At 39.2% G+C, this 19026-nt stretch overlaps 1 protein-coding gene across 1 annotated transcript in view; it reads left to right on the top strand.

Moving 5' to 3' along the window:
* ZFAND3 (zinc finger AN1-type containing 3) overlaps window positions 1-19026 on the top strand; it is a 131453-nt gene that overhangs the window by 44073 nt on the left and 68354 nt on the right. The window contains exon 3 of the mRNA XM_081000317.1: window positions 1668-1694. Within this exon, the coding sequence (XP_080856443.1) occupies window positions 1668-1694 (27 nt within the window). The remainder of the gene's footprint in view (window positions 1-1667; window positions 1695-19026) is intronic.

Genomic DNA, 19026 nt, shown 5'->3' on the forward strand with positions numbered 1-19026 from the left:
AGATTCTTAGTTCCCATGTTCTGCAGCCCTGTAACATTATAATCATATGACCAATGGAAATAAACCATTATAGAATTCTGTGGATTGACATACATAATGTAATATATCCACAAGCTAAGTCACTCTTGGCAAGTCCCATTATGTAAAGTGGGAGAAAGAGTGGTGTAATTTAAAGAGCGGTTGTGAGGATAAATGAATGAGATGAGTACTGTAAAACCTTTGAGTACACAAAATGCAGTCTGCAATAGAAGAAAGTAGTAATAGTAGTACCACCAATTGAATGAACAAAGCCCTTTGTTGTGCCTTTGCTGCTTTTAAGTTACTAGGCTGTTGTAACAAAGTGCTCTTGAGATATTTAGCTTTTGCTGCTCTTGTTACAGTATCAAAATTACAAGGTAGCACTATATTACAGTAGTAGGAACACTTTTGTAGATAAGTCTATAGTTGAATTTGGTTGTGTAATTACGAGTGTTGATTTTTAGAATGTTGAAGTATTTCAGAGGCATATTTCAGAGAAATATCAGCTATTTCTCAAAGAAAGAAAATATGTCAAAGAACCATGACAGATTAAATATTAGGGTCATTGTTTTGTTTAAAATAGGCAGGAGCAGCAGAGACCATAGATTTCCATTGAGATATAACCACACTTATTATCTCTGCAGGAGATAGGCAACTAGGAGCATGCAAAGAGTAACATCCTATAAAACTCTATCACCCAGTATTGGATATTTTGTAGCAGAAGCCATAAGCCTTAACAATTTAGCCTTGGAACTAAAGCAAATTTTATGAAATGCACTTAATATTTATTACTATTTATTAAAATACCTCAATTGGTAGAGCATAAGACTCTTAAGTCTCATGGTCATGGATTCAAGCCCCATGTTGGGCAAAAAGATTCCTTTATTGCAGGGGTTGGACTAGATTACCCTTGAGGTCCCTTCCAGCTGTGATTCTGTGAAATATATATCCCATCCTTCTTCTCAAAGAAGTCCAGGGTGGGTGTAGCCCACAGATGCTTGTGCTACAATAAATTTGTCTACCTTTTAAAGCCCTACGGTATTCCTTTTCCGGCAAAACCAGATTCAGACAGACACCATTTTACATGTTGTCCATGTTTACATGTAACAATAAGTTATGAACCTTTACTTAATAAACTCTGCTAGTGTAGACAGCTGGATCACTTCCTATTTGTTCCTCCTTTCAGGCTAGTGAATAAACAAGCCACAAAAGGGTCAGCTTAGTGCTGTGTCCAAATCCAGGATTGTGGTCTTTTTTTTCACTATCAGAGAGTTAAGCGTAAACGTTTAGTGCAAATATAATGTGGCTGCCTAAATGCCAATTGTGTTCCATCATCATATTGTGTAAGAAGTCCTCTGATAGTATTATGACTGGCATTTTGCCTCTGAGACTTGAAAACAAGTTAATGTAGCACCCTGGGATTTTAGCCAGGCCACTTAAGTAAGAAAAATGTTCAACTTTAATACAATGTAGAAGGTTAAAGGAATGATGGGCTTTACTTCTCATCTACTGAAACGCTCTAAAATGGGTATTTTTATAGTGCAATTTTTTCGTGTTTACATTTAATTAGAATATTGCAAACTGAATGTATAAAGGAAAACCTGAGAGTTCTTGATTTTCACTTCATTTTCTTTCTCTCTTTTTTTTAGAAAAAAGAAATCCACACAATGAAACAGGTTAGTAAACCAACAAAATTAATTGAACTCTTGTAAAACAATTGTGCTATCTATGTCCATTGCACAGCCCAACACCCTTTGCTCCAGATCAGAGAAATAAGAATGGAAATATGTAAATGATTAGGTCAAGTGAGTGACACAAAAAGTGGTTGTTTTAATCTTTCATACTAATTTTTCCATATTTCACATTTGTTGTGATCTCATACATCCTATGGGGTTAGGGAATATGCCTAATGGTCCTGAGGGTTTGCTGTACAGCACTCACGGGACAATCTCTTAAGACTGGAGTAGGTAGGAAAAAGGAGAACTCAGGAAACTGGTTTCAGATTTTTGAAATGGCAAGTAATAAGTGACAAGATCAAAAGCTGGTTGGCAACCCCAATTAACTTGCTGTAAACATTAGGGGCTCAGTATTCAAATGAAGGAAATAATGTAAAGTTTCACATAGAATTGGCTTAGAGTATTGGTGGCACAGGTGGTAAGGTTTTGATGTCTGGTTGCTGGAAGCCCCTGTTTGAGACCCTTCTCAACACCTACTAAATTGCTTAGTTGTGCCACTTTAATAAGGTCACTGGGCAGCTGGAGTGGCAGATCTTCTCGCCATAAACTGCTAACCTAGGAAGTTTACCTTTTTTGTTGTTGTTGTTAAACTTGCATACTGCCCTTCAGCCATAGATCTCAGGGTGGTTCACAACATGAAAATACAAGATAAAAAACACAAAATATATAATAAAAGCAGGAAGAAAAACCAACCAACCCCCAGACTCCCCATTATTCTAATTTATTATGCTCACACAATTATAAAAATAAATCAGAGAATTGCAGTTGATACAGTTTCAGATTAGTGAATTAAACCTAAATCTTTGCCGTTACTCTTTTTACTTTATTGCCTTTTCCTTGTATTCAGTGGGAACTATCTGTTTTGCAGAACACGTATTTGTGCTTGTGTAATGGAACTTCCTCCAGTCTTTTCTGAGGTTCCCACAACCCTCCGGAACAGATTTGGGAAGGGCATGGGGTGTGGTGGGGAGATAGGAGATGGGGAGTTCCGTTGTTCAAGTGTAGATCTTTATACTGACAGAAGTTAGTTGGATACTGCCCACTTCAGCCTTCAGGTAAATGTTTAGTCTTGTTTTGCATTAACTGAAGTACTGAACCTGATAGAGCAATTTGGTTACTACAACAGACACCCTACATAATAGCATGTAGAGACAGGGTGTGTGGAGTGATGAGAAAGTTTTAAACGTGCTGCCTGAGTTACTAAGCAATTGCCCCATACAGGCTCCCTGCATCTTGTAGGTTATCATAAAGGGGAAACAGATAAGAGTGCCATACTCTCCCCACCCCACCCCCAATTCTCCAAATCTGGACTCTTTAGCCCAGCTACTTATGATGTGATGAACAACAATAAGGCTGAGAGAAATGTTTCTTTACTTTCCTTTACTCTGAAGGAATGGGAAGCGGAGGGGGACAAATGAAGATGACAAAAGACTAAAAGGGAACAGACCTACTGTCTTTCCAAACTATGTCCAAGTCACAGCAGTAGATTCCGAAAAATATGCTAATGTGTTCATTGAAAATATTTTATAAATGTGATGGTTAATTAAGCAGCTTAAAGCTACTGCATCTCCAGCGGATCTTTTCTTTGTCAGTTGTTAATAGATTACACACACACAAACACTCTTTATCAATGTTTAATTGTTGTTGGTTTTTTAAAAAATGTGTTTTTAATAGCTTTTTTTGCTGCAATCCACCTTAGGTCTCTGTCAGGAAGAAAGGCAGAATATAAAGTGTTGTTGTTGTTGTTGTTGTTGTTGTTGTTGTTGTTGTTGTTGTTGTTACTACACCAACAACAACACAGTTTTTTGACCACAAACTGAGTAAGGAGAAGCATTTAAAGTAGAAACTGAGGGCATTCTCAATTTAAAAAGTGACACATTATAAACACTGCAGAAGGGAGAAAGTAGTTTTGTAAGATGATTAAAGGGAGAAAAATTCATTTATTGTGCCGTGAACCTTCATAGGCAAGTCTTTCAATTTGTACGAAGCTTCAGTAATTTTTAATGTTTCAGTTTGTGCCTTCTGATGTACAAAATGCTTTGAGATCATTGTTCCTTTCAGTTGCCTTATGAAGTAGATCACTATTGTTGCTCTAAAACATTGGTTTCTGAGGCTTGAGGGATTGTAAGGCATTTTTCTAGTGAGTCTATGGTGCGCAGAGATAAAAGCCCCATACCTGATCCACTGGTTGATACTTGATAGCAAGACTTTTTTATCCATACTGCTACATAATAGGAGTATGCATTGCAGCTGCACAGCATGCCCTAAAATAGTAAGCCTGAATAATGTGATTGATTTGCTTTGAGCTACATCATGAAATCTTCCCTTTCGGCCAGCTGTTCTGGCAAGTTAAAATAATATCAAATATAAACAAATTCTACAAGATAGAAGAAAACATTATTGTTGACAGTGGAGCGAGTTTAAATGCTTTATTCCAGAATAGATTTTTATTTCAGCACCTTGACTTTTTTTTATATTAGTTTATGTATGTCTGCGACAAGAAAATAGAATATAACTGTGCGCTAAATGGAATCTCTCCTGTAAAGTGGGTTTACTTAAATCAAAATTGTCTTGGTTTTATCTTCACTATAGGTTTAGAAAACTATAAAAGCTGCTTTAGTGCCCAATCATTATGCTTCAGATTAGTGCTTCACCTCTCTTTGTGGCAGGTTGAAGGACTCAACGTGTCATTTTATGGGCTTATCAAATTGGCTCATTAAGTGACTAAAGGCATCATTCTCTTCTTTAATAGAAGAACTTTGTGCTCTCTCTCATCTCTTCCACCTCAGCCTGCCACCTGACTCCTGAATTGTTTTTAGATTCACAGTGCTCCCTGCTGCTGGTACAAGAATCTAGAACTATGTAGGACTTTATATTCATCTATCACTTTAATAGGCTCTATTCAAAAACCAAACGTGGGTGTCTTACAGAGATAATGTGAAGCTATTGTTTAACCTACATACAAGCTTGACCCTCTTGGTCCTGGCACTAGAGTCTTAAGTTTCAACAATGCTATCCACTGCAATGCAAATATAGCACAATTTGCCCTGTTAATGTTGCCTTAAGAATTTCCAAATACTGGCAATTTGAATATTTCAGATCTCCCATTCTATATTGAAATTTAGTAGCTGGCTGTCAGCGGAAAGAAATTTCCAGATGCACAATAGCAGAGTAGGACGTGCTTGCATTCCATGAAAGGGGGAGTTGTGCTCTGAGCTGTCTGTTCAAGAACATCCTCTTGTGAATAGGAGGGCTGCAGTACAATTTCTCCTGCATTAAAGCCTGATAGAAGTTGGCACCTCAATTTGTGTTTCTCCATTAGGCCAGTGCTTTGTGGTGTATTTTAACAGCATTCAGGCTTGCCTTTATAGCCGTAGCCTGTTGAGTGTCTAGTGCAAGACTGTTGCTGAAGTCATTCTCCGACTAGCATTGTGAAGCTGGCAGTACTTTGTGTTCCTGTCTGTTTTATACGGAACTGATTTAGCATGCTTTTAAAAATGTTAGCAGCATAACTATTGCTTTAAATGGTAATAAATGTACCCCATAGCTGTATATGTGTAGATAACAGATCCATCTTTCCACTGTTCTCAAAATGTATGTAGGTCTTTAAAATATCCAAAATGCTTACATTATATAGCTGACTTATTGTGTTTTGCTCAAAAATTAACATTTTTAGATCGGGGGAAGGGAACAAGTGGACCTTTAGGTGTTGTTGGGCTCCCATTAGCCCCAGGCAGCAATGGCCAGGGATAATGAGAGTTATAGTCTGACAACATCTAGAGGGCGCCACATTACCCATCCCTGTTTTAGATTAACAATTGAGTTACAACAGTGCAGAATGAGAAGTTGAGAGGGGGTGAGTGCATTCTACATCTGATGATAAAATCTATTTAAAGTAATACCTCTGGTCATCACATTAGGTTCCCGGATGGATTACAAAATGGAGATAATAAAGCCACACAATAAAAACAGCCAGCAGATAAAACCAGAGCAGTCAGCAAGAGTTTAAAATGCCGAAAAATACTTTAAAAGTCTGAGAGACTAAAAAGGGTTTTGCCAAGCACAAAAATGAAGAATTGTTGGTGCCAGGTAAATGTCCCTGGGGAGGGTAGTGCATTGATTGAGTGCCATAGCCAGAAGGGCTCTCTAGTTGGCGTATACTTCTGGTCTAATAAGGGAGAAGGAGATAGGGTGATATCTTAGGGTTACAGGATATAGGGTTGAAAGCATTCCTTCAACTACTTAGATTCCAACTATTAAAAAAGAGAGTTGGATCCAATTACCCATTCCATGGATGGGTCTCCCTTCATTAACTTCCTTGAGAACCTTTGATATGTTGTTGGAATATCATATCAATATGGCTTAATCCAGGACATTTTAATTCTGTAAAATGTTACATATTTACTGTTAAATCGTAACTGTTGGATGCTAGCCATCCTAAAAGTCTGAATCCTGCTTTAGCTATTTGACACTTCCCCATTCTGGTCCTTTGAATGCCTGGCAGACTTCACAAACCATCACTGAAGTTTTGTAGTCAAAGACATATGGAAAGCCTTTCACAAATATATGTGTGTGTGACGCTGTGCATTTTCCCTTCCGATTAAGTGTGTCTGATTTGTGTTATGATTTCGTAATAGTCTCGCTTCATACTTCTTCTTAATATCGTGTTCTCAGTTCTTGACCATTAACCTTGCTCTGCGCAAGGCCTGCTGAAACATCATATCTAATTTAGTCCCCTGTGTGTGCATGTTATCAGATGACTTAGTTGTGAAGAGACTTTTCTATGTTGACAGTGTGAAGGAAGCTAAGGGCTGGTCAGTATGATTTCTTTAGTTCATTATTATTATTATTATTATTATTATTATTATTATTTTGGTAGCACCTGTTCTCTTGTTGCATGTATGCTGACTGGAGTGGGAGAGAAGGAATCTTCTCTTCTGTCCATGTTTAGCAATTTAGTTGAATTATGGAAAAACTTGTCCTCTGTTTTCTGTATTTGCTCATTTGGAAACCTTGTATAGTTTATAAAGACACTAGTGATTTGTTCCCCAGCCTCCCTGTAGAGTTGGTTCCATATTACAATCTAATTCCACGTCCGTGTCGTGCACTCCTGAGCCGTTAATTTGTACATTTCGATGCAGTTTGTTTCATCGTGTTTTTGTAATCCAAACTGAATGTAACGAGCTGTGTGCTTTTGGGACCTTGCCTTGCCTTGCCAATTAGAACAAGTGGTTACTGAGAGAGAGTATGTTTTAAATAAAACATGGCACCGCTGAGTGGGATTAAAATCCTTTGGGAATAAAAGGAACTGTTTAACTCTTTCTCTTCAAAAAGGAGACCAACCTATGAGAGAGTGAATTTCAAAATGCCAATAATACATTCCTTTTTTGAAGGGTAGCCAAATTCATCCTTTCTTATTGTCATAATGTTTGTCATTAGAAACATGCATTATTCAGAGTTGTTTGTGGTTTATAGAAATACAGTACAATGCTCCATGTCTTCAAGGCTTCTGCTAATTGATAGCAAGCGGGGTGGGTTGGCGAAAGACAAGAATTACCTAAACACCCTCTTTCTTTATTGCTCTCCCGACTTAGAATGACAAGCAATTACAATACTAACCTTGATAGACCTAGAATCATTGTGGCCTCCAAGAATTATGGAGAGAAGATTAATTTAACTTGTTGCTGGCATTAATTGGCTTGTAATGAGCACTGGCCTCCTATGAACACTTTCAAAACAAGAAGGTCATACTGAACTGCTAATAAACCCTGTTACAGGTGGGGTAAGAGGTGGCCCAAGGTGCCATCATTTCAATTCAGTAAGTATACCATTCCCAACAAATTTCTTGACTGTTACATAGTATTGTTTGTCAAGACAGAGATATATATATCTATACAGGACTTCAGGGGGTGTATCTTCAGTGCTGACTTCTTGCAGCATTGCCAGAAACTAGCCACTAGTGTCCTGTGTACATTATGATTCACCAAAAACAAACTTACCTCTTGAGAATGGTAGAAAGTGTCAAAGAATTACTCAAGGATACACAGAGTAAAATAGAAACCATTTATTTTCTTGTAAGCTCTGTTTACCTCAGGACAAAGTTGTTTCCAGTGAAACAATATGAACCATATTTCTTCTTTACTTCGATAATGGTTAGTAGGTCTTAGGCCTTGCCCTCTTCTCAGAGTTGTTTATCTTCTTCTAAAAGGAAGACACAGGCAGTGTACTTGGAGGCAGTGCCTTTTGTGGGTTACCTTCAAAGCGAAAAATTAAGTTCGTTTCTGTATAGCCCATCTCCCATTGTATTCCTGACATGATGGTGACTGCATCTTAGTTCTTATTTGTTAAACTGTAATGGACACTCCTGGCTTTATGTATAATGTAAAATGATGACCCCAAATGCCATTTACCCACTTCGTTTTAGGGGCCCTATAACACACTATGCAGAGGCAAAGCCTGGTTTGTTAGAGTAATGCACACAGGCAAGTACAAATTAAGTCATATTAATTTAAAAACCTGCTTTCTCATCACTCAAACATTTTTTCTCCATGTGTGGAAGGTGTATAACTGGAATTCACAAGTTTGAGTTCAGATACTGGAATATAAGAAGTACAGTGGTACCTCGGGTTACATACGCTTCAGGTTACAGACTCCGCTAACCCAGAAATAATGCTTCAGGTTAAGAACTTTGCTTCAGGATGAGAACAGAAATTGTGCTGTGGCGGCACGGCAGCAGCAGGAGGCCCCATTAGCTAAAGTGATGCTTCAGGTTAAGAACAGTTTCAGGTTAAGTATGGACCTCCGGAATGAATTAAGTACTTAACCCGAGGTACCACTGTAGTTCCTTTGACTGCAATTGGTGTTCATAAGTGATGTACAAAAGACACATTGAGGCCTTTCCTCCAACTGACCATAGGCATTATTAAGGAATGTAGGTGAGATGTTGTTTCTTTCTGAGTATGTTTGTGTGAGAGAGAGATGGGGGGGGTAGTTTGCAACTTCAGAACAAACATCTAAAATTGTGCTAAAAAGCAGTTACGTAGGAAGGAAACCAGGACATAAGCTTGAGCATTGGCTAATGGATCTCGGCAGCCTACTGCTTTAGGAGATGAGTTGCCGGATGCACCAATAGTTCACTACACAGTGCATTACACTCTTCAAGTCATGTGCTTGCAAAAGCATGAAAAACTGTTGCCGGGTCAGGGCAGTATCATAGCAGAGCATTTGTCACTTCAGGAATAAAATTTGAATTCCCTGCTTCTGTTTCCCTCTTGTGGTGCTTCTTACAAGAGCAGCAAAACACCTATCTGATAACCTATATGCATTTCCGCTCCCCCCAAAGTGACTGGCTGAGAAATTATCTTGAAGATAATAACCAGGCAGTGGTGCTTTCTGAAGTATATGTTTATAAATCTCCCAATAGTGTGGGCTTAGTTAACAATTTTAATGCAGCTTTTCTGAGCATGTTTGCTATTCATTGTCTTAACTACAAACCTCATTGATGTATTGTGTAGTTTGATCCATAAAGAGAATTTCAGGATCTTTTTAAGAAGATGATTTTATGCAGCTAGCATCTTAAATTGACTAACTCCCTTAAAAAGAAATATGCAATACTTCACATTCACTAATCTATTCCTTCTGAATTTTGTCTTTATTATGCCAATTCTAAAGTTTAGTTACATCAATTATGAAATGATATTATTTAGCCCCATTCCTTTGAATGCAAGTTCTCTAATATTGCAAGATATCATATATCAAGTATATAGTTAATATTGCCTCTACCTTCTTTCATGTTCATATCTGGCAAATGTGAGATGTCCAGAATTATACTGACCAATATTAGTTTTTATTACAGTTATGTAACTCCCTTAGCTTCAATATTGTAGCACACAAGCAGAGACCACCACTCATGTCTCAGGGAACTCAATTGATCCGTTTATTGTTTGGGTAATAACACTGTCATTTTCTTGGATACCACAGAGTTAGGCACTTACTAAAAAGAGATCAAATGCCAAAATAAGGAGCAATGCTCTGTACATGGGTTCCTTTTTAAAAGAGCACTATGAAGGTGGCAGTGCTGTGTCCTCTCTTTAAGAGGGTATACTTGGACCCAGGAGTGTTTAACAACTATTGCCCCTGTCATGGAATTTGAATCAAGTAGTATTCATCCTAGCTTATGCCACATTACCAATAATAAAGATTCTGGAATTGGCCGTTCATGACAATTGATGCAGAATTGTCCTTTGATACACAACTAGATTGTGTTGTCTCAGCAATAGTGACTACATGATAGTTTTATAATATGTGTGTGTGTTTTGTTAACAACACTATTTCTTTTCAGATTTTGTTGGAAATGCAAGTTTTAACTTTACTTGGTTTTGCTGTTTCATCTTATTGCAGCCTGTTTTGATGTCATTAGACTCAGTGGAGGACAGTGAAAAAGCTGTGCTTGAATAACCTGATTACCTTATTCGTTACATAGATGAATTACTAACTGTTGATTCATTTGCCATTTGTGATCCATGGCGAAGGATAGCATTGCATATTCTGGCAGCGTTATGCAGTGTAAAATGATGTAGCGATATTAAGGCAAGCCGTAGAATGTTTATATACATACCAGAAGAAACTATATTTGGTATTAAACTGAGAAGTGGCTAAACTTTACTTTGCCACGTGTTAGCAACCTGATGCGCTGTTGTTGTTGTTTTAATTAAACCTACAGTCTTAACAGATTTCTGGCTGAAATTTTCCAGAAGTAGTTTAATTCAGCGCCCTTCCCTTCAACCATGACTCTGCATTTTTGGGTACATAAGACACTTTAGAGATTATGACCTTAAAAAACCCCCAAAAAGCTCAGAGGCAACATGGGCTGGAAGCTTAGAATGGAAATAGTTCTAATTAAAGAGCAACATATGGCCTTATTCAAGAGTAAAAAGCTTTTGATAATGGTTCTGAGGGTTTAAAAGTCAAATTAAATATGCATAGTCGATCAGTTTTTGTTGATTTGCATAATGGACTGCTTCACTGTATACATTAGGACTTTCTGTCTAAACACAAAATGCTACAAAATTACTGGCCTTGCTTCAAATACTGAAGACAATTGTATTTTAATGCTTACATTTTTACTTTCTATATTTAGCATGTTTAATTTTAATAATGCCTATAGCCATTGTGTTGGCTCCCATGGATGAAACTTTTATATGCTGACCCTAAAGGCAAGCATGCTTAGGAAGTAATATTGCAGTTTAACTCATATTTAGCGCTACCAGTGGCCTCACAACTACACACCTATAAAAGTGATGCATATCCTACCCAGCATTCTTACGAGTGTATCTGTTGGTCCTGTCACCCACAGCTGTGTGAATCAGCCCTTTAGCTTTCTGTAGCTTATTATATCTAACTAGTAGTTTTATGCAGCACAAGAGACTCTTCTCAGACATAAATATACCATTATGAAAATAGGCTTGAGGGCCTTCAGATACTGTTTGACAATTAGATGTTAAGACCCCTATAGTATTTATTTTTAAATGATCCCTTGTTTTTTTTGCAGAAATGCTGCTTCCAGATGTGTGTGTATAATCAATAACCCCCTTTTTATACCATCAGTGGTTGAAGGCTACTGCTGTTGTCTGATAAAAGCACCTCTCTGTGTAACATAACTATAAGCAGTAGACTTTGCTAAGAAGTCATAGCCTATACAGTCGTACCTTGGAAGTCGAACGGAATCTGTTCCGGAAGTCCGTTCAATTTCCAAACGTTCGGAAACCAAAGCGTGGCTTCTGATTCCTGCAGCCAATCAGAAGCCGCGCTGGATGTTCAGCTTCTGAAAATCATTCGAAAACCGTAACACTCACTTCTGGGTTTCGATCGTTCAGGAGCCAATTTGTTCGGGAGCCAAGACATTTGAGATCCGAGGTACGGCTGTAGCCGACATTTACTTGATTTTATGATGATCTTGTCCAATATGTAAATATTAAATATGTACGTACCACACTGAGTTGCTTTCTGAGAGTGGTGTGGTGAAAGCAACCTCTCAATTCAAGGCAGGCTCTCCAAAAGCATTCATCACCTCTCTTAAAATCTGGCTTCCTCATCACTTATTTATTTATTTATTTATTTCTTTATTTGCTACATTTGCATCTTACCTTTCCTGCAAGATATTCAAGTTTCATCCATACATCCTCTCAGCAACCATGTGAGGGAGGTCAGGCTAGAAGTGTGTGACTGGTCCAAAGCCACCATGTGAGAGTTTCATGGCTGAGGAGGATTTTGAATCCCTGGCGCAACTTACTCAAAAGCTCCTTAAATCACAGTAATGGGCATGGCACAGGGCAGGGAGGGGCAGCTGCCCCAATCAATAAAACTAATAAAAATACATAGCACTGAGGTTCTGCCCCCACAACAAATTGCTTTCCCCCCATTAAAAGGCCTGCCCCCTAACAAAAATCCTGGTCAGTGTAACGATTTTAATCTGATCACCTTTTCCCCCTCTGTGTTTACATTTGAATAAAAAGTAAATAGCACAGTAGTAGTAGGCAGCTTTTCATTCTGGGCACCAAAGAGCCCATCAATCCATCTCACAAACCATCTCACAAAGGGTGTGCCACCTAGTTATTGATGTTCTTTCGATTAATGCATAAGGCAAATCTCCTTTCCATCTGGTTTCTTACAGCAGCCTGATACCCCTTTTCTTGTGACCTCACCATGCAATTGATTTGACACCGTCTGATCTGCTAGTGTGAGGCAGGTACAGTGGTGCCTCGCAAGACGAAATTAATCCGTTCCGCGAGAGTCTTCGTCTAGCGGTTTTTTCGTCTTGCGAAGCAACCCTATTAGCGGCTTAACGGATTAGCGCTATTAGCGGTTTAGCGGCTATTAAAGGCTTAAAGGCTTAGCGGATTAGCTGCTAAAAGGCTATTAAAGGCTATTAAAGGCTTAGCAGATTAGATAAAGGGGGGGAAAGCGAAAAAAAAATCTCTAGACTCACAAGACATTTTCGTCTTGCGAAGCAAGCCCATAGGGAAATTCGTCCTGCGAAGCAACTCAAAAACAGAAAACCCTTTCGTCTAGCGGGTTTTCCGTCTTGCGAGGCATTCGTCTTGCGGGGCACCACTGTATGAGATTTTCAAGGGAATTGGGCAAGACTTGGCTCAGAAGGCTTATGGCAGGGAGTGAAAGCAACTAAGGCATCTGGTAGGACTGCTTATTCCTTTCCCTTCTGAGTTGCAGGTGTCTTTTGAACCTGTTTGGAACAGTTCACAGCCAATGAAGACACTGTCCTTTTGCCAGCTGAGGCAAGGTTTATGTTGCCTTAGAGAAGGCTGCTTCTGGCACATACTGTTCTGGTATCTGTTGACAATTAGAAGCTAAAACCTCTGTAGTTGCACTCCAATGGCTTTCTTGGCACTTAGACTAATATTTTTCCTTGATAAAAATGAATTTGTTTTCTGAATTGTACCTGTTGATCTGAAGCAAATGGAAAATGTTCTGCATGAAGTCTCAACCTTTTACCTTTCTGATTTTTCCTGCTGACTGTAAACTGAAATTATTGTTGTTAAAAGAAATTCTCTCCTGTGTAAGTTAATATTGGATTGTACAGAAAAGGTATTAACAGGCTCTCAGATGTGCCCTGCCCTATTAGCAAGAATATACAGTGATACAAAAATGAATTTGTCAAGAGTTTTATAGCTCTATGATCTATGGTACAATATTAATCCTGCTGCAGTGTTATTAAGTCATTTTTCATCTCCCCTCAAATTAATGTTGACGTTCTATTACTGGAATTGTTCTTGTCCCCAGATTAAAACAAAAAAGGAAAAAATCTTCCCTGCTAGAATATTAAAATTAATTGTAGTATAAGCAGGGCCTTGCTTGAAGTAGAATCCTCCTACAAAGATTATAGTGTGAATTTATTTCTGTACTTTGTGCTTGCTTTATTGCATGAAGAAATTGCTGTCTCACACCATCAAGGACATGAGGCATGAGAGTGGTGGAGGACATATTACAAATGTTCAGGTTAAGAGATCTTTTATATTATTGTCCATGTCAGATCTAGGTAACCTAGCTGTTAATACTTTCATCTTTAAAGAACGTAGTGTAAGCAGAGTAACTTTGATTGTGTGTTCACATGCCACAGTTTCCTTCTTTTTATCTTCAAGTTTTCTTAATGTAATGCATATGACAACATTCTTTGACAAGAAGAGAGGGGTTATTTTGGCTCTTTTGTTTATTTGCAACTTGATCAGCCTCGCTGTTCAAACATACATTGGCACTGCCATGAAAGCTTGGATTGCACCTTGTTCCAGTAGTGAGATGCATGCCAGTCGTCTGAAACTAGATCTATGGCTGGCATCCAAAGAACAACTTTAGGCATGCCTCATGTTTTATTTAAACAACAGGTCCTTATGCCATAAAACAAATTTTTGAAACTCTCCTCTGGTTCAAAGTGAGTGCTACATGGCATGAAAGCCAAAAGCCCTTTAGACACACACAACGAGTTGTGCATTACATTATGAGTTGTGCATTACATTTCTTTGGACCTTGGCCGGTGTGAGTATTGTATAGTTACCATCCTATGTTACGTGCCTGTCATGGACGAGAACATTCAGCCCATGGGTGCACATCTGGGTGGTCTGCACATGAAGTGAATAGAAAGTTAGAAGTGAAGGGAAACCCACCCCAACCTTTATAAGTTGAAGTGAATCTAGACTTGCTACTGTCAGCTACAAGCTGCAGCAAATAGGCTGATGGATGTTGACTCAGGTCCAGCTTAAGTGACTAGATAGCAGGCCATTTGCAGATTTTGGAATGTCTTTTTAAATGTGTCTGTCACCTGATTACATGACCTCTTAATGTATTAATTTTGGAAAAACACAATAGTTGGACAATGAGAAAAAATAAATATTTGTATTTAATTTGCCTTTATTTAGAATATTCATTTCCTGCCTTTCAACAAAATTCTTAGGGTAGCTAACACTCAAATACATGAATAAAATACAAAGAAGGCAAAATATCAAAAATACAGGATAAAAATGCAAATTCATAGAAATGGAAGTATCCTCAAATCCCATGACAAAGATAAACTTTAGGTGGATAATATATTTTAGGCATGGGGGAATGAAAAGCTTTTCAGCTGAATCTAAAAAAATATTAAGGAAGATGCTAGGTGACCCTCCTTGGAGAGGGCATTCCAACCATTAAAAATGTTCTTCCCCAAAGCTCAAAGCCACCTGCATTTCACTTGGCAAGGGGGCACATAGAGAAGAGCTCACAAATTCTAGAAAGATGCATGTGGAGACAGACAATCCTTTAAGGTGGGATGAGGAACATGTGTCACAACAGATATGGCTGCATTTTAGCTCCCATCAACTCCAGACAGCATGCCCCAATGATCAGGGGTGATAAGACATCTGGAGGAACACAGGTTCCCCACTCCTGCTTTAAGGTGACCCGGTCCTGAACAAATAGGCTTCAAAAGTTAAAACCAGTACTTTGAATTTGCTTGGAAGCAGACTGGAGCCAGTGCAGTTGGCAAAGCACCCGCATGAGATGCTTCTACTGTTCAGTCCCAGTTAGCAAAGTTCTATATAGTCTGCCAGATTGATTGCTCATTGTGTCGTGCTGAAGTAGAAAATCTGTATAAAGTTGTGGGTTGGTTTTTTATTTTATTTTGATCATATTGCCTTATCAACCGACACATATTTTACAAGACGAATCCCCTTGCAGTTCAGTTTGCTAAAGCAAAGCATGGTATCTGCACAAGGAGAGGTGTGTAGAATTGAGGATTAAATGTTTCATCTCTACATGGCTGTGGTTTATGCTGCCACCTATCTGGCTTATTGTTTCCTCCTGGATACATTATTTCCCCACTAAGCAGCTTTTCATATCCTTGCTTTTAGATCTTGCTTCCAGAAGTGAGTGATGTTTGCAGAGCTGTCTGTTTGCGGTACACTGCAGCATGCATTAAGCAGAAATCTCTGTTATTTGGAGTTGAAGTTTTCATCTTAAAGCCTTGATGGAGATCCCTGTCTCATGTTATCAGTGTTGAGAATTCTTCACAAATCTGAAGAATTCAGCAACCTTGTCTCTTTTAAATCTGCATGTCCCAGCCCTGTTGGGGTATTATAATGGCATATATGGGAACTGCCTGCTAAAACAGATGGATATTAATTTATTAAATAGCTTCCTTTTTGGTATTTACTCTTAAGAGGGAGGAAATAAGCAACATTTTTATTCGTAAGTTTGTAAATATCCTGTAACCTCACCTCTCTTCTGCTGCCTTCCCATATTTATCTGTGGGAAATGTGATCTGCATTTTTAAAGTACCAGCCTGCTATTTATGCTGTCTGTTATTTAAATTGATTGGGTCTTTTCTTTTAACTCTTGTAATGGGGTTTCAGAACTGTTTTGTTTCCTGGTCTAAGCCTTTTAAATTTGTTCACCCTTGAAGAGCACTGAGCTATGTGCCGAATAAATAGTTTGTGTCTCTGCTTATTACCTTTTCTGAGAAAAGAAAACAAGTTTTAAAGCTGCAGCTGACAGTGCTGGTTGGATCTACATGATTTTTATTTTTTTTAATGATGGAGGGATGAAAAATGGAAATGGGAACTGAATTCAGTGAATAGTCAGAAGGTGACTAAAACACGATTTAAATTTTAGTGATGTTGCCAGGTTCTGTCACTCCACTTATTCTGCTCAGAAATATATTATCAGATCAGTGTTTGGAAGAGAACTCTCATCTAGTTTGGCTGTTTTTAATTAGGGTAAAGAAATTGGAGTGTAATGTGATATTGGGTTTCCTTCCTCCCTTTACCAATTATATCTGACCCAGGTTAGTCACACTAAATGCAGATATAATAGTGCTAAAAACCTAGCTGATTCCTAAAAGGAAGTGGTAGAGTAGATGGATTGGGGTAGGGAGTTTTGAGGTATGTGTTCCTGAGATATCAGCCCTACTTAATAATGGCCATATAGTGTTGTGTCTGTAGTGGTCCTCCTAAAGCATATATTTACTTCCTTTCCATTTTATTGTGTAGTGGAAAAGATTGAGGTGACCAAATGGAGCCCCCCAGTATTTTGTACCCCCACTAATCCTGTCTGGATTTCACTGAAAACTCACTTAAAGTAACAAGCCAGGGCAGGCACACAACCCTGTAGCAGTAGTAATTTTCTAGGTAGGAGGAAATCTTATAAGCCGCTAGATGGCAGAATCAATGCTATATGAAAATCCAGCATTCACCGGGAAACAATTAAAAAGCAAATGGTTGGAGTAGCCTGGAAAATAGAAAATATAGATATATTTTTCTGAGGTGGGTGGATGTTCCCCAGATAAATATGCACTGTGTCTGATTGGAAGGGCTGGTAAGAAAGGATGTCTACTGCTAGATACCCACTACTCTTGTCAGGGGAGCCAACTTGGGCCCCAGGTTATGGGTGCTCAGTGCATGTGACGTCATGACAAGACGGCGCACCCCCCCCCCAGCCTCAGAATATGACTTGTGGTGGCACCGGAAGTTGGGTTATGAGGTCTCGGAATGCCTTGGCCTCAGAGATGCTATCCGAGGCTTTGTGAGACCTCAGAAGTTGCATCGGGGGCCATGCGGTGTGGGTGCTGAGCACCCACAACAATTTTTTGTGGGTGGTTGGGCACTCAGAGCGCCCTATAGTTGGCGCCCCGACTCCAGCAAAAATAGTGAGGCTTGCTTTCTGTATAGTGGATTGTACATGTATCCCTTCACTCTTCCCAATAGTGGGGGGTGGGTGGGCTGCAGGGCGGAGAGATTTAAAGTCAGTTAGTTGATCTAGGGCAGGCTTCCTCAACCTCGGCCCTCCAGATGTTTTTAGACTACAACCCAGCATCCCGGACCACTGGTCCTCCTACCTAGGGATCATGGGAGTTGTAGGCCAAAAACATCTGGAGGGCCGAGGTTGAGGAAGCCTGATCTAGGGAAAATCTAGGGTTGGGTACCATAATGTCCTCAGATAATGTCTTCTTGGAGCCTGCTAAAGTTCCCTGTAACTTATAATTTTTACTTTTAGGAATGGGCCTTTTTTGGCATTTTTCTTTGGTTGGATGGGTTTGCCTGTTTGGAGGTAGAGTAGCTTTATTTTTCTTTTTGCCTATACTTTATTTGGTTTTGGGGAGTTGTAGTTGTTTTGCCTGTTAAAAGGGGGTTCTGAGCATGAGCAGTTCTTGTTTGTGAAATTCATATATTGTGGTGCCAAATGAGAGTTCCTTAGATTTCCAACTGTGATCCTGGGCCTTGAAATACTGTGTAAATAACTTGCTTTTCCTAAGAGTTAGAAGTAAAAAAAGGTCTCCTATTTCTAGCTCAGACTGGTTAACCTGAATAAAAGATCCATGCTGTTTAAATAAGCTCTTACGTTGATAGCTTCATAAATTATCACTTTGCTAAATAGAGATGTTAATATGTTCAAACAAGATGTTGTTCTTGAGGCAAAAGCAAACTGAAGTGGTCTTGGACTTAAAATACATTTTAAAGAAATGTTTATACTGTCACTTGTCAGTGGCAGATGCACAGCTTTCTTAAGCTTCCTTCTGTAACTAAGGCCACTTTACATAAACAATTGCCCCGTCGGGTTTCTTGAAAGGCCCAAAATAGCTATTGGACTGTCTATTGGTGGCTTGCAAGTGCTTTGTGCAGTTTTTATTTTGTTAGTCTGCTGATGGAAAGGCAGGCTGTTCAATAATATGTGGTGTGAGCTGCTGCACACAAATGGCTTGGCACATGGAATAGCTAGCACATGGAATAGCTGCTACATTGACACCTTCTCAAGTGGCTTCTGTGCGGCTGTCATCTTTAGCAAAGTAGGGGACACTGAAGGCCTGTGCAGAGAGCGGGAGTAGCTAGGTACACTTGCCTCGGGACTTGGAGGGCTAAGTTGGTCAGGGGCCCCAGCCAGGGTCCAGCTACTTTTGGGTTTGAGTTTATATGTGGCAACCATTTGTGTGGGGGTTCAGCTCCTGGCCCCTCACATTGATGGAGTGTGCATAAGTCTGTCCTGCCCCTGTTCTGACCTGCCCCTGTTTCACCCCCTTTCTGCTCTTCCGGGTCCAGAAGGACCTGCGCATTGGCAATCACACAACAATTGAATGGGCCTGAAATGGTCACCACCTGTATAACTTTATCCTAACAAGACTCTCATCCCCGCCTCAGATAAGCTTTGCAGGGATCTGGGAACATGAGTTAGTTTTTTTTCTTTCTTGTTCTAGTCTCTGACTTGCTGGACTCTTTCCCCAGAACATTTAATT

The sequence above is a fragment of the Podarcis pityusensis genome, assembly GCF_964106645.2.
Source record: "Podarcis pityusensis genome assembly, chromosome: 3".
In the NCBI taxonomy this organism is placed as follows: domain Eukaryota; kingdom Metazoa; phylum Chordata; class Lepidosauria; order Squamata; family Lacertidae; genus Podarcis; species Podarcis pityusensis.